Genomic DNA, 16953 nt, shown 5'->3' with positions numbered 1-16953 from the left:
AAAGAGGAAAATCATGAAATCATATGCAATAAGGCAATTTAAAACTATGGTAGAGGTGATGTTAAAACATGATGGATCCATCCTTCAAAACATCCTTGTTATGGGCATCTGAATAGTATGCTTTTGAAATTTTCCGTTAAACATTTTAAGATATATATATTTGAAACTTTTCAGGAAAAAGTTTAGTAGTAATAGAGTTCAGAGTTTAGCTACTGCAGTGAAATGTTATAAAAACTCAACACGCATAAAATGTGCCGACAATAAAATGCTGTCATGTGCTATATAATATTTTATCCCAGACTTCCCCGATTTCTTTATTATTAATGTTTTTCTGCTTATGTTAAAACACTGCAAAACCAAAGTCTTTTGGGCCTTGTTCTTCCCTCATAAGAGTTTTATGTTGGCTTAATTTAATTGACTTCAACAGAGTTATACTTTTGAGTAAGTGGAAAAGCACCTGGCTCTTGACTCAGTCTTTCTCAGTAATGTATATGATTATACGATGTGTGGTGTTTGGAGCTATACTGGGGAAATAGCTGTATAGGCTATAGCAGGTGCTTATACTGAATGGTTTCTTACACTGGGCGTTTGCTGTCTTTTATGCCAAACCTAAATAATTAACACTTTTTTACATAGTTTTTCAGGAGAGAGTACCTAGCATTTTGAGAGCACTTTATCCACTGGTGCATGTTCTAGCATCCCATTTCAACAGGATACACATCCCTAGTTGTATATATTAGGAGTTAATAATACTGTATATTGTGATTCCTAGCTTTGTTTCTCCTGCCAAAGCTGCATCAAATTTAAAAATTGGTTGTTTCTTTGTACGTTTTCATAGAAGATGTTCTGGCTTAAAATCAATTACATGTATATTGTCTTTGCAGTCTAATGACATTTGGGCACACATTACTAAATACGTGTTGATACCAAACAGGGATATTAAATAGTAGGTATCAGATTTTGAAATCACATATAGTTAATCCTTCAGATGCGTTTTAATGAACGACTCTATTTGCAAAGCCAGTTTTACTCAATGTACTTAACGGGTCTACAGGCCTATATTGCATTGTAGACTGAGAAATAGGACTTTCAAGACTTTAGAGTGGAGACTAAACAGGGAGGAAAGAAGGAAGAATGTGCTATGCTATTCAAGCCTTTAAAAGCATAGACCCAGCAGCAACCACTGTTATTTGTGTAATCTGACCTTGGTGGCATCCTCCTCATGCATTACTTAGTTGTAATATTCCTGAAGCTTCCTGGTGGAAGAGGCTTTAAAATGGAGGTTTCAAGCAGAAGAGCACCCTACTCTCTCACCATCTCATTGCACATTGGAAGAGAGACAAATGTGCCTTGATGGTTTAGGGCAGTTATTCTCAACCACAGTGTTGCAAGATTCTTGACCAGTGAGCCACGGGGTACTGTGCAATGTTAGCACCATTAGTTTTGCAAATGACTACACATGATTCACAAAATAAACACAGAGAGCACATCCAGACAAGCATGCATGTGTGGTATGAGGTGCTGGAGATCCATCTGCAGTGCCTCAAATTGCACATGCCACATATACAAATATTCTCCGCAATGCTAATTTGCAGCATGGCAGGTTTTTTTGACACCCGGAGATCCCAGTGTCAAAAAAACCTGCACCTGAAAAAAGTGGGGTGGTGCACTTGGTGGCAACATGTGCCACCTGAAACCGGAGCTTGGCCAGCCAGAGTCATACTCTGGCTGCCGGCGAGGCTCTGCATGTTGGATCACTGCCACTGGAGCCCTGAGAAGCCCCCACGACCCCAGGTAAGGCTGTAGGTACCAGCTAAGGTGGTGGCCCCAACCTCCCCTACCCCACCTGGGGCAACTTGCCACATGCCAGAGTGAGCATGTATGAGTGTTCCCCAGGGACAAGTAGCAGCGGCACAACTATGTGCCCCTGCTATTTGTCTCCGGGGTAATGCACATCCATGCCCATCTGGACATGCCTAGAGGTTTCAGATGGAATCTACACTGTCAAAAACATTCTGCTCTGTTTTAGTCTGTTTTTTGCAACAGGAGAATTACTCTATTATTTTCCCAGTCAAAAATTGAATGAAAGCTAAGAACTGCATTTACCGAGGGGTGCCTTGAGTTTACCAAGGGGTGCTTTGAATCAAAAACAAACATTTGAGAACCACAGGCTTATGGGGATGATTCTTGACTTAGATTTAAGAAATTCTGGGTTCAAAGCCTAGATGTGTCCCTTTATTTTTAAGGTTGGTTAAGCACTGGAACAGATTACCTAGAGCAGTGGTTGTCAACCAGGGGTATGTGTAACCTGAGGGGTACTTAAAAGACTTGTAGGTAGAAGTTACACAGAACTCTGCATGTGTGCATGCATGCAGCCATGGTGCAGGATACAGGTGGCCAGGAGCGCAGCCCATGTGGTTTTATTACTGAAAGTTCTTGCCTGACTAACCTCATCTCCTTCTACGATCAGGTGACACATTGCCTGAACAAGGGAGATGAGATTCATGTTATTTATCTGGATTTCAAGAAGACCTTTGACTTGATCTCCCATGATGTCCTCATGACCAAGCTGGGGAACTGTAGCTTCGAGCATCTCATGGTCCGATGGCTGGGGAACTGGCCCCGGGGTCAGACCCAAAGTGTTCTACAAGTTTCCCTCAATTTATGCTGTACATGCATTCCTGGAGAATGGTACATAAATTGAATTCGCATAAAGTGAACCCACTTTACAATGCAACAAATAGGGATAGGTTCCCATGGCAGTAAGGGAGGAAGGGAGGGAGTGAGGCTGGGACTAAGGAAGGGGCAGAGGGAGGGGTGCCACTCCTGGGGCTGCACAAGACAGCAAAGCAGAGGGAACAGAGTGGCACTCACCCCAGCCCCAGCTGCAGCCGCCCCAGGAACACCAGTGGCTTGCAGCCGCTGGGCTACACCATGCTTTGCCTGTCCCCACTCACTTCTGCTCCTGGGCCGCACCATGCTCTGGTGCAAGCAGTTGGTGTCGACTGCTCCTGGGGCCTCTACAGCCAGGGCTGGGGCGAGTGCTGCACCCTGCACCACCTGGGGCTCCGCTTGTCCACACTCTGCCTAGCCCATACTGGAGCGGCCCTGAGAGCAGCTGACACCAGCTGCCTGCACCATGGCATGGCGTAGCTGGGGTGAGTCCCGGCATGGGGGTCCAGGCGGAGCATGGTGCAGCCTGGCAGCTGCATGCAGCTGGTACTGGCTGCTCCCCGGGCCGCCACTGCTGGGGCTGGGGTAAGTGGGGCCACGGCTCTTTCCCCTCCCCCCACAGACATACTTGCTTTGCCGGGTGGGGGGGGGGACGACATCTATGCTGATTGCCTCGCATATAATGAATTATGGGTTTAAATATGCTCATTGCATAAGAGCAAATTCTCATATAAAGAACCCACATAAATCAAGGGAAACCTGTAGTTGATGGGAACAAATCAACGTGGTGCAAGGTTACCAGTGGAGTCCCCCAGGGCTCAGTGCTTGGGCTGGTACTGTTCAGTAACTTCACTGATGATCTAGATTTGGGCATCAGATGTGGACTGGCAAAGTTTGTAGATGACACTGAATGATGGGGGAAGGCGGTCAAGCTACAGGACAGGCTGGGGATACAGGCTGACCTGGACACACTTGCAAAGTGGGTGGACCAAAACCTGATGGCATTCATTGTAGAGAAGTGCAGGGTACTACACCTTGGGAGAAAAAAACGGCATCATACTTATAGGCTCGGCAGTACTATTGCTAGCACCATGACCAACAAAGGCACTACTTCACTGTCAGGGTGGCTAGGAGCTGGAAACAACTTCCAAGGGAAGTGGTGCTGGCTTCTACCCTGGGGGTCTTCAAAAGGAGTCTAGACAGCCACCTTGCTGTGGTCAGTTGATCCCAGCATCCTTTCCTGCCCATGGCAGGGGGTCAGACTAGATGATCTGCTTAGGTCCCTTCCAACTCTACCAACCAACTATGGTCCTGCCTTGAGTAGTAAGTGGGACTAGTTGAGGTTCCTTCAAGCCCCATTATCTGTAATCCTATGATCTAGTGATCAAGGGGACATCTACGCAAGACACTGTACTGTGCCTTAGCCTAATTTACTGCACAATATGGGCACATGTCTACACATTTGCATACTTACTGCACAGTAAAAGTGGCTAATTGTGACTAAATTTGATCCCTGCAAATACAAAGATTAAATTTAGTCATGATTAGTTAAAGCACAGTAGCGCACATGTAGACATGACCTGGCACTAACTTCAATGTCAGGTCTGCTCAGCCACTAGGGGGCTACCCTGAGCCCTGCCCCAGGGCTCCTAGCTGGGAGTTCTTCCTGCCTTGAGGCTGGGCTGCTCTCTGGCGGGCCCTGCCTGTAGACTGTAAAAGCCTGTGGCCATTTTGTGCCCTGGGGCACACACCACAGGCAGCCTGAGAGATGCGGTTGTCTGACCTGGAGTACTGCAGGCCCCCTGTGCCCCCTGGATAGTATGCAGGCAGCCTCTAACAGTCCTGTCCCCTAGCCAGAGCTGCTGCTTGTCTGCAGGTGAGTGTTGTAAATGCCTGCATCCTGCAGCACCCCCTGCCCAGCCCTGAGATCCCCCCCAGGGCTGCTGGCTGGATGTCTCTGGCAGCAGAGCCAACACATGCTATCTGCTGCTGCTTATCCCCAGCAGTGTCTCCTGTGTTAGCAGGTGCTGTGCACATTTGCCTCTGCCATGTGGCTCCCAGTCCCTGGTTGTGTCCCTCTGCTGAATGCTCCCAAGTGTAGTTTGGGATCCCGCACAGCTGTCCTTCTGTGGCTGGTCCTAGAGACCCAGTGCAGGACACAGTTTCCTCCCCATCAAGGCCCAGCCCTGCCCACGTGTGCACCTGTGCTGTCCACCCAGGCCCCCAGCTGGACCCGGTGGAGATTTGCAACCTCATGATGCGGAGGCAGTTTGCACAGAGTGGGCACTTGAACGCCACATTTATGAGGCCCTGTCAGGTGGCATGTAGGAGGGAGGATGCTCCTAGATGGTGAGGCAGTGCTGCATAAAGGTCAAGGCCTTGCGGACACAGTGGGTGGCCATGACTGACCACAATCATCAGTCTGGTTGTTCCCATAAGACCATAAGTATTGCATGGCACACAGATGCTCAGCAGGTAATGTATTTGTTCACCTTCAAAGTACCTAGGTGAACTACCACTACTGTAGAACACTGCTGTCAGTAGAAATTTCATGCAGCAGCTAACCCAGATTTTAGTGCCCCGGGATCCAGGCTGCATCCCTGTAGCCAGATGCAGCCACTTGCCATCGCTGATGGGAAGGCCTGTGCTGAGCCACCAGCCTCGCCAACCCCGGCCACGTGGTAAGTCCTGCACTGGGGGGAGGATCTTCCAGCCCACACCCCTGCCTAGGACCCTTCCTGCCTGGCCTGGATGCCCACCCCTGGTCCTGGGTTCTCCCCCCACAAAGCACGCAGAGAGGTGGGCCACAGCTTGAAACTTTATTGAGCAGCTCATGTCCCTAAAGTTGGGTGGCCACAGGCCTCTCACACCCCAAGGAAGGCATTGATAGTGTTGGTGATGTCCTCCTCAGCAGCAAGGGGGCAAAGACATGTAGCACTGCCCTAGGTAGCCCTCTAGGCAGTGATGGAGGTTGCAGGGCAGGCCGGGCTTGCCCCGTGGGCCATTGTAGCTCAGGGTCCCAAACCAGGAGTGAAGGTGTGTTCATGGCACCAGGAGGATCATCATCAGCAGGGTATAGTGGCTTTGGCACTTCTCATCCTGCACAAACAGCTCATCACACACCACCTGGGGCACATGCAGCAGTGGTGTGGGGTGGAGCTGGCCTGAAGGCACCTGCCCGGAGTGGCTCCCAGTATGGAGGGTGTGGTTGTCCTGGATCCCTTCACACCACAAGCCCAGGCACTGTGGGCTGGGCAGCAGTAGGGGAGCACTAGGCCTGTGGAGGGGGGGCAGTGAGTTAGGAAGCCATGGGAGCAGGTGCTGCCAGCAGCCTGGCCTGGCCCATGCTGGGAAGAGGGCAGGGGAGACAGGTTGCCTGAGGCCAGCACCCAGTGTCCTGCTAGCCCTAGGGGAGCAAATGGGGACAGGGGGCTTAGCTGGCAGCCACCTGGGCCAGGGCCTGCCTGGCCAGACTTACCATGGTCCCTGCGCACCCATGCACAGCCAACCCCTGATCTGAGACTAGGCACTGCACTGCCTCTGGTGCAGAGCATCTTATCTCTGAAATATTGCAAACTTTGACAAAATGCTTCTGTCTCTTGCCTCTGTAGGGCCAACATCTGGATGTGGGGTAGAGCTACAGCCCCAGTGGGGATGCAGCCCCCATCCTGCCACAACCCACCACCAGACCGTGCTGCATGCGCCGGCTGTGCCAGCAGTAGGCACACACTTGAACCTGCTTGCTCCAGCAGCTGGTGAAGCTGGCTGAGGGGCAGGAGGCACGGGTTATGTCCTGGTGGGTAGAGAACATTGCCTGGGAGAGGGTGTTCTGGGCCAAGGTCCTGGCTGTGAAGTGGGAACACCTGCGGGTTCTGTACTAGCAGATTGCTGTGGATTGCTGGGCAGTGGAGCCTGTGGACACTGACTGTCAGGTCCTGGACACTGTCTTGAGCCTGGCTGTCATGTACTGCCCAACCCCTGTTCCTGGCGCCGCAGGCCTCCTGGTAGTCAGCCCATGCCCTGGGTCTCCTGCCACCCACCTGGGCCCAGCCCCACAGCTCACCCTGAGACCATGCGTCCAAAGACCCAGAGGTTCCAGGTTCAGCACTGGGCACCATCACCCAGGGATGAGTCTGACACCCACCGCAGTCTCTGCAGTCCCCAGCCCAAGGCTGGGGTACAGGCTCCCTGGGGTCTGCCTTCTAGGTTCCCCTATCCAACAGCCCCCTGCTTTAGCACTCAGACAGAGACTGAGACTGTTGTATATAGTTTTCACTTTGGGGAGAGGGTTTTTTTATTGGTGGTTGGGGAGGGTGGTGGAGGGGCTTTATTTGTTGGGGAGGGATTGGGGAGTGGGATCTGTGTGTTGGGGATGCAGGGGCAATAGGGCTCTATATGATGAGGGGTAAAGGGGGAAGGATAGGAGTGGGAGTTATGAGGGGAATTAAGCTTTTTGTTTCAACCATGTGCATGTCCTGAGAGTAGTGGTGGGGGTGGACAGGAGCTAGCGGGTGCGTGGGCAGCAGGGCAGGTGGGCTAGAGGCGGGTGCTGTAAGAGGTGGTCCACTAAGGCTTTCCACATCCAATGCCCTAGCCCCTGCTGGCAGGTCTGTGGGTCACCTGGGGCCTGCAGATCATGCTTCTGCCACCAGGCCACCTCTGCCTAGTGTGCCTCCTTTGCTTAGCATGCCTCCTCTGCTCTGAATGCCTCTTCCTGGGCCTTGCAAATATTGTGCAGCATGCACACTGCAACAATGACTTGGGGAAGGTTTCTCTTGGTCACCACATGTAGACACCTGCCAAAAATCAGTTAATGTACATTAAGCTAATGTGCAGTAAATTTAGTCATGAATATTTGCATGTGTAGATGCGCCCATGGTGCATTGCAAGGGAGAAGATTGGAGTTTCCAGTTGTGTGCTTACCGTGCCTCTATTTCAAATACTTTTCTTTCTTTACTGACATAAGTGAGAGGAGGCTGTCATCCTTTGACTTAAAAGGAAATTTTGGTTCCTAATTTTGTCTTCACAGTCTAATAGGAGGAGAAATATTGTGGAGACAATACAGTAAGCTGCTGAAGAGAGCATCTGCCATTGCTCAACATTGACCATTAAGGGATAGCAATGATGCACTGTTAAAGTCCCAGAGAAATAAATGAAACCCATATATAAACAATCAAGACTGATTTGGTGCTAAAGCATTAAAAATATCTCTGCACATATTAGTTAATGTACTTTCTAATTTTAATGTTGTAGTATATGCATTACACAACAGTTAGGCTTAGGGAGCGGTGCGAGATGCACCGGTGAAAGCCCGTCGTGCCTCCACACCCCGAAGCCCCCCAGCGACCCCAAACAGCCACAGAGTGCCCCCGTTGACCCCCAGCACAGCCGGAGGTAAGCAGGGCCTGTGGTGGGAGGGGACTAGCCCTGCTTAGCTGCAGGGAGGCGGCTGACTCGGAGCCGAGTAGGGTCTCGCCCCAACCCAGCTCCTACTTTGCCCAGCCCCGCAAGGGAGCCATGCGACCAGAGCCTTATGAACAGGCCATGCAAACAGGTGTGCTTGTCTACTCGGCGCATGAGTTAGTACGGAGTTTGCACAGGAGGGCGAGCGGGAAGGCCCAAGGTCCTGCCTGTGTGCCCTAGGCAAGACAGTCCCAGCCGCAGCCAGCCTCCCAGTGGCATCATGCAGATGGGCAAGTGCTGCAACCCGAGGGTCCCTTCGGGGTCTGTGGCCCCCCCGGCTGGTGCTTCAGAGGTCTCTGCCCAGAGGGAGCCCATGGTTCTGGGCTCCACACAGACAGGACCTCTGTCTCTTGACTGCGGGGACTGCCTGTCACTTTTTCAGGCTCTGGGGTCTAGGAGCATGGCCACCTCCCCTTGTGGGATCTGCTCCCTTTTGGGGTCTCTGGTGCGCTGGCTGGAGGAGCTCCATGCTGCAGTCCAGAGACTGCGTACCATCACGTATGGTGAGCAGAAGATAGACTCCTACTGCCAGGCCCTTCTCCCCTGGGAGGCGGAGGGTAGAACATGGTCGCCCTCCAGGACAAGGAAGAACTTGGGGATCTCCCATGCTGTCCAGCCAAGGGGTTGGACCAAGGTGGTCAAGGGCCCCAAGGCCTGCCACACTGAGGTGTCCACCCCGCTGGAGCTTTGCAACAGGTATGAACCTCTTGCAGCCCCAGCAGAGCCTGCTAAACTGCCAGCTCCCAGAGGCAACACAGGCTCAGCTGTAGTTACTGCCCCCACTCTTCCCAAGACAAAACGCAAAGTGTTTGTTGTGGGAGACTGCATCCTGAGGGGAACTGAGGGGGCAATCTGCCACTCCGACCCCTTAGCCTGGGAAGTCTACTGCTTCCCAAGAGCCCGTATCCGAGACATTGCGGAGAAGATCCCTGAGCTCCTCCAGTCCACTGACCACTACCCTATGCTTCTTATCCATGTGGGCACAAATGACATGACTCGGAGTGCTCCCAGCCAGGTCATGAAGCACTATGTGGTTTTGGGAGCAGGGCTTAAGGGGTTGGAGGTGGAGGTGGTGTTCTCTTCGATCCTCCTGGCTTCGGGCTACGGGCTGAGGAGGGAGAGGAGGATCGAGGTAGTGAACCAAAGACTGTGGCACTGGTGTCATCGAGAAGGCTTTGGCTTCCATGACCACAGTCCGCTGTTTGGTGAGAGAGGCAGTGAGCTGCTGGGAAGGGCTCTTCTCAGCCAGACTGGCTGACCTGCTCCACTGGTCTTTAAACTAAGCCTGCTGGGGAATGGCGGGGACTACTGCTACTGCTGGCCCACTGAGTAACCCTTGCAAAGCCAGGTGACCTTGGCACTTAAGGGAGTCCACCCCTGCCCCAGCCCTGGAACAATCTATGGGTAAGGCAAGGGCCCCCAAAGGGACACTTGCCTGCCTGTACACAAATGCCAGGAGCTTGGGGAACAAGGAGGAGGAACTTGTCCTCCTGCTTAACACAAACAATGATGATGTCATAGGGATAATGGAGACCTGGTGGGACTCCACCCATGACTGGGCCACAGGTATAGACAGCTATACCTTGTACCAGAGAGATCAAGTAGATCAAAGGGGCAGGGTTGTAGCTCTCTGTCAAGGAAAGCTACGCAACCCTGCAAGCCGACATTGGTGCCCCGGGTGGACCCTCTGCGTTAAAATCCATGGGGAACATGGCACAGGGGACACAATGGTGGGAGTCTACTACAGACCTCCGACCCAGGATTAAGAGCTTGACCAGGAGTTTGCCAGGGAATTGGTTGAGGCCGCATGCTCCTGGTCCATGGTTGTCATGGGAGACTTCAACTACCCGGACACCTCGTGGGAAGAGCACTCAGCCAAATCCGAGTGGTCTCAAAGCTTTCTCGTGCGTGAATGAGCTCTATCTTATGCAAGAAGTCTATGGTTCAGTGAGAGGCAAAGTGCTGCTCGACCTGGAACTGGCAATGGGGGATGGCCTTATCAGCGACCTAACGATCGAAGGGAAGCTGGGTGATAGTGACCATGAGCCGATCACCTTCACCATCCACTGTAAAGCTGGCAAGTCAGCAATACAGAAGCCCTCAACTTCAGGAAAGCTGACTTTGACAAGGTCAGGAAGCTTGTCAGTGAGGCCCTAAGTGACCACGACCCAAAGGGGAAGGGAGTTCAGGAAGAGTGGTCGCTCCTTAAGGCAGTGATCCTGGATGCACAAGCAAAGTCTATCCCATCACAGAGGAAAGGCAGCAAAATGCACACTGGCCCCCTTGGCTCTTCAGGGAACTAGCGGACTTCCTGCGTCTGAAAAGAAAGACCTACAAAGTATGGAGGACAGGATCCACCTCCAAGGAGGAATATTCTGCACTGGTCCGAACCTGCAGAGAGTGAACCAGTAAAGCCAAGGCTGCAACTGAACTCCAACTGGCTACAAGTATCAAGGACAATAAAAAGTCCTTTTTTAGATATGTGGGGAGCCAGAGGAAAAGCAAGGGCAACATTGGACCCCTGCTAAACCAGATGGGACAGCTGACTACCGACACCCAGGAAAAAGCCAACTTGCTAAATGGGTATTTTGCGTTGGTCTTTCAACAGTCCCATGGGATGCCCCTGCCCATTACGGGACAGGAAGGCCTGGGTGAGGGAGATTCCTTACCCTCCATCAATGCTGACCTTGTGAAGAAACACTTTGAGAGGCTGGATACCTTCAAGTCAGCCGGCCTTGACAGCTTACAGCCCAGAGTACTTAAGGAGCTGGCAAGCATCATAGCTCAGCCCCTGGCACGGATCTTCAAGAACTCTTAGTGCTCTGGTGAAGTGCCCAATGATTGGAAGAAGGCCAATGTGGTGCCTATCTTCAAGAAAGGGAGGAAAGTGGATCTGGCAAACTACAAGTCCATCAGCCTGACCTCTATCCCAGGGAAGATCCTAGAAAAGATTATCAAAGAGACCATTCTCAACAGACTAGCTAATGGCAAAATCCTGAGCGATAGCCAGCACGGATTTCTCATGGGTAGGTCTTGCTTGACCAATCTTATTTCCTTTTATGACCAGGTGATCTATCACCTGGACAAGGGGGAAGAGATTGATGTCATATATCTTGACTTTAAAAAAGCCGTCGATCTGGTATCCCATGATCACCTTTTAGCGAAACTGGCCAGCTGCGGCCTTGGCTTCACCACAGTCAACTGACTGGGGAATTGGCTCTGTGGCTGGACCGAGAGGGTGGTGGTTGATGGAAGTTAATTGTCATGGTGTGCTGTGACCAGTGGGGTCCCTCAAGGCTCTGTCATATATTATTCAACATAGATTTCATAGACATTTGGGCTAGAAGGGACCTCGGAGGATCATCGAGTTCAGCCCCCTGTCCCAGGGGCAGGAAGTCAGCAGGGATCATAGGATCCCAGCAAGATAAGCATTCAAATGTGTCTTGAAGGCGTTCAAAATGGGTGCTTGAACCCCCTCCGGTGTCAGTCTATTCCAAACCTTGGGGGCTCGGACAGTAAAGAAGTTCTTCCTTATGTCCAGCCTGAAACAGTTGCAGAGGAGTTTGTGACCGTTCAATCTTGTCCAGGCAGATCTCTTGACTTAATGGGGATATCATGCTCCTCTTGAAAAAGAAGGAAGAGGCATACAAACAATGGAAGCCTGGGACAGTCCCCAGGGAGGACTGTACAACAGCAGCTTGCACTTGTAGGGAGCAGATTAGAAAGGTTAAGGTGGTGATTGAATTTAAACTTGCAACAGAAATCATGAACAATAAGAAGTCCTTCTTTAGGTATGAAGGGAACAGAAGGAAAACAAATGGAGTGTGGAGCTATTGCTTAACTCAAGAGAGCTGGTTACCAACACTCAGGAGAAAACTGAACTCCTAAATGACTACTTTATTTCAGTATTTCACTGGACTAGGGGGAAAATCATACTAGATAAGGTTCAGAATAGGCCTGGTGGGAATGATCGCCTTCCTACTGTTGATGTTGAGCTGGTGCATGATCAGTTAGAAAAGTTAGACATTAATAAGTTAGCAGAACCAGATGAACTTCATCCAAGAGTGCTGAAGGAGTTGGCCAAAGTAATCATGGGACCTCTGGTGAAACTCTTCCAAAACTCATGGCACTCAGGGGAGGTCCCTGAAGACTGGAAGAAGACCAAGGTTGTGTCCATCTTCAAGAAGGGGAGGAGAGAGGATCTAGGCAACTATGGGCCAATTAGCCTAACTTCTATCCCAGGGAAAATCCTGGAAAGATTCATCAAGGAGTCTATGTGGAATATGCTTGCAGAAGGTAGGATTCTGAACAACAGGCAGCATGGCTTAATCACAGGCAGGTCTTGTTTTACCAGTCTTATCTCCTTCTATGACAAGGTAACTTGCCACTTGGATAAGAGAGAGGAGGTCGACATTGTATACCTAGACTTCCAAAAGGCCTTTGATCTTGTATCCAATGATGTTCTCACGGGAAAACTGGAGGATTGTGGGCTTAACTGCTTGACAGTTAGGTGGGTAGAAAGCTGGCTGCAGGGTAGGACCCAGAGAGTTCTAATGAACAGATCTGTGTCGTCCCAGTGAAAAGTGGCCAGTGGTGTCCCTCAGGGGTCCGTGCTTGGTCTAGTACTTTTTAACATCTTTATCAATGATCTGGATGTGCAGGTGAAGAGCTCACTGGCCAAGTTTGCAGATGACACCAAGTTATGGGGGAGCGTGGTCACACCTGAAAATAGGCTGCAGATGAAGGTGGACCTAGACAGGCTGGCAAGTTGGGTGGATCAGAACCAGATGAAGCTCAACATTGAGAAGTATAAAGTGCTCCATCTGGGGATGAACAATTCCTAACATACTTACAGGCTTGGTGGTGGCAAACAAACTAGAACTGAAAGGGACCTAGGGGTAATAATAGACCATTGTATGAACATGAGCCATCAATACAATGCTGTAGCCAGCAGGGCAAACAATACTCTGGCATGCATCAACTGATGCATCTCAAGCAAAACCAAGGAAGTGATTCTTCCACTTCACTCAGCATTGGTGAGACCACAGCTGGAGTACTGCATCCAGTTCTGGGCACTGTATTTCAACAAGGATCTGGAAAAGCTTAAGAGAGTCCAGAGAAGAGCCACCCATATGATCAGAGACTTGCAAGGCTTATGAGAAAAGGCTGAGGGACTTGCATGGGCAACTGGTGCCGCCTTAGTTGGGGAGGCACATGCCTCCGCTCCTCCATGACCAGTCCCCCCATGGCTGATCTCACTCCCCAGGGGGAGGTCCCCCCATGACCAAACCCGCCGATCAGGAGGGAGTTGTCCCCCCCATGGCCCATCCTGCCGACCAGGGTGGGGGTCCCCCCCCCTTAGCCTATCTCAGTGTCTGGGGGGACCCTCGTGGCTGATCGCTGTGGCTGATCACTGCAGCCACTTCTGGGAATGTCCACGGCCAATTCTGGGAGAGGCTGCAGCAATCAGCTGGTGCTTGCACTGGCATTCCCACCTGCCCCCTCTGCCCATAGCCTAAGCAGCGAGTGTGGCTGGTCAGGGGATGAACCGGCACTCTCAGGGGGTGCGCGCGCACCCCCGTGCACCCACTATGCATCGCCACTGGGGACTTGGGTCTCTTCAGCCTAAAAAAGAGAAGGCCGAGGGGACTTGGTAACAGCTTATCACTATATCAGGGGAATACATCAAGGGCTCAGCGAACAACTGTTCACCAGAGCACCCTTGGGGAAAAACAGGAGTAATGGCCACAAACTCCTGGAAGATCATTTCAGGCTTAATGCTAGGAAAAACTTCTTCACAGTTAAGGTGTCCAGACTGTAGAATAAACTTCCTCCAGAGGTGGTGCACTCACCTACCCTGAAAATCTTCAAGAGGAGACTGGATGATCACCTTGCTGGGGTTACCTGACCCCAATTATCTTTCCTGCTTAGTACAGGGGGCTTGGACCCGATGATCTTGCGAGGTCCCTTCCAGCTCCTTACAATCTATAAATCTATGGATCTATGACTATATTTATTCTAGGAAACAAATTAATTTGGATATTGCTGACTTATAATCAACCTTTTAAGACTGAAAAACTTGTTAATGTTGCTTAGAACTGATTTACCTTTAAAAATTAAGTAGCAAAAGGAGCTATTACTAAACAGAATTTGCTAAGCAGCTGTTCAATGTTATTTTTAACATTTTTGTTTGAAACAAATTTCATGTTTAAAGTAACATTTTAAAAACTAGCAGGTAAACCAAAGCAGTATTTGGATGGCACTGAAAATATAAAATTTGTTTACCTTATACTATTAATTATTGTGAGCTGAAGAAACACTTCATTCTGTTAGTTGAATACATGCTTGTTGTAAAGTGCTCATATTAATCAGTTTGCATTTCCAGAGCAAAGGTATGCAGCCTATTTAGTCTTCTTGCCTCATGTTCAAACTAATATAGTTGGTGTATTTGATAGTAATATATGAAGGCATACAAATCATTTTAGATCACATGGGCCAATTAAATGAAAATACTACAGGCGTGTCGCAACTTACGCAGGGGTTAGGTTCCGAGGTCATCACGTAAGGCGAAAATTGTGCATAGTCAAATCACCAGCAATTTGACTAGTGGCGACTGCCTCTGCCTCCAAAACCTCCCACTGCTGCCATGGAGCCGTGCTTGGAGCTGTGTGGCCGGCAGCAGCAGTGCATCACAGGGTGGTGGGGGGGATGGCTGCATGCCGCTGGGCCACCACCATGCTGCCAAAACCTCCCGCCGCCGCCGCAAACTGCCGCAAACTGAAGCCCCGCCCCCCCTCCCACCCTGCATAAAGTTGAATTTGCGCAAGTTAAATGCGCATATGACACGACTGTACTGTATTTAGGATCCGATCTACTGAAGTGTAGCATTCTTCCTGGAAAGCATTTGTCATCCTTAACTCCCAATAATTTTCATAGCACCTTAGTGTTCCACACCACACCTTCTGTAGCTCTAAATAATTCAGTAAAGCATATCAAATTTATCTGTGTTTACTGATTGCATGACAGCTGTTGGGACAATAAGCAACAAATTGTTAACATCATATTTGACTGTGGAGGAAGGACAGTCTTATGGTTAAAGACAAAGATTGGGAGACTGGTAACTTTAGTTAAGTCATTCAGCTCTCTTATTCCACTCTCTAGCTCTAAAATGAGGATATTTATACAGCATGTGGTTACTTCACAGGAGTTATATGAGGTGTCTTTAATACCGATGAAAAAAAATTAAGATCTTGAGATGGAAGGGGATAGATAAGTTCAAAATGCTACATTGTCTGACAAAAATAATAGGTGTCCAGTTAATTAGCAGACAAAATACATTTACGGAGGTTTTTATTGTTTTAATAAATATTAGATAACATGAGCATAATATAATTAATAGCAGCATGTTTCCTTCTACTTTTAGTGAATGAAATACTACTAATAGTATATATTGATACATGATGTATCCATGAGCCCTTTTCTTTTTTCTTTCAGGTGAGGACTGTGATATTGACATAAATGACTGTGACAGCAACCCATGTCATCATGCTGGGACTTGTATAGACCAACCCAATGGTTATAATTGCCATTGTCCACGTGGCTGGGTTGGAGCAAATTGTGAAATACGTAAGTATTATAGAGACTGCTTTTATTCATTTTTAATATAATTTTAACATAAATGTAGTTGGTTGTCCTGAAGATTCCTAAAAATAATGCCAAAATAGTAGTAAAAGAAGCTGTAGGTCAAGGGTGTCAAACTCATCTCACTTTGCATGTCAGGTGAGTGGCACAGAGCCAGTCCACAGGCCAGATCAGGTCCATGGATCCCTTTTCCCACATGCCTAATCCAGCACATGTGGCACCCTCCCAGAGCAGTCCAGGACACAGGCTCAAGTGAGCTCTGCAGGTGATACAGCCCAGGACTGGCCCCAACAAACTCCTTGAGCACTGAGGACAGGGACCCTTCCCCAGTGAGCACTGCAGGCAGCACAAAGCTAATCCAGGGCAGCACTGGGGACCAGGTTATGGGGCTCCGTGGGCCAGATCTGGCCTCCAGGCTGTATGTTTAACACCCCTTTCATAGGTACTTCTTAAACAATAACTACAATATGTATAATGTAACAAAATGATTAAAGGTAAATCAACACAAAATGATGGTTTAAACTAAAATTTTAAAAAGTGGCCACTAATATTGGGCAATACTATTTCTGGGTGCCTAACTTTGAGATACCTTAGAGCACCCATAAGAGTAGCAGAAGTCAATATGAGCTGTAGATGCTCAGAACCTGGTCCAAAGTGTTTAAGTAGGTGGTTATTTTTGATAATTTGGCATATATATCCAGTGGTGACAAAATTTAATATGGCACTTATGAGTATGATTTAACTGAGTTAACATAAAGCTTATGCCTCTGATTTTCAGTGATTCCCATTTATTTTTGAGTACCTGTATCTCCAGTTGTACTTCTGCAGAGCATATTTTTATTGCAGTGGTGTCTTCCCTATGGTCTTTGACAGAAGTTTCTTCTCCTTTACTGGACAGTTTAATTACATATTTGAGTATTTTGTTTTCAGGTATTTTGGTGATAGGTCTCCTCAAAACACTAGATAGTTACATTTATTTGATAGTTACTAGATAGTTCATTTATTGAACAAGGGAAGGGATTCAGGCAAATTAGTTTCTGCATTAGTGGGAACATGACTGATTGTCCAGTTACCAGTATTCCAAAAAACAGATGGAGTTAACCAAGAAGTAGGTGCATAGTTAAGCACCTTATTTAGGCACCTCATTTGCATGATGAGGATACTATTAAGATGCCA

General features: G+C 49.1%; 1 protein-coding gene across 1 annotated transcript in view; it reads left to right on the top strand.

Moving 5' to 3' along the window:
• LOC102387122 (delta and Notch-like epidermal growth factor-related receptor) overlaps nucleotides 1-16953 on the top strand; it is a 77340-nt gene that overhangs the window by 35330 nt on the left and 25057 nt on the right. The window contains exon 5 of the mRNA XM_025215736.1: nucleotides 15631-15762. Coding sequence (XP_025071521.1) covers nucleotides 15631-15762 — 132 coding nt within the window. The remainder of the gene's footprint in view (nucleotides 1-15630; nucleotides 15763-16953) is intronic.

This window comes from Alligator sinensis, unplaced genomic scaffold (genome assembly GCF_000455745.1).
Source record: "Alligator sinensis unplaced genomic scaffold, ASM45574v1 scaffold836_1, whole genome shotgun sequence".
NCBI classification, from domain to species: domain Eukaryota; kingdom Metazoa; phylum Chordata; order Crocodylia; family Alligatoridae; genus Alligator; species Alligator sinensis.
This window is presented reverse-complemented; position numbering and strand designations above follow the sequence as displayed.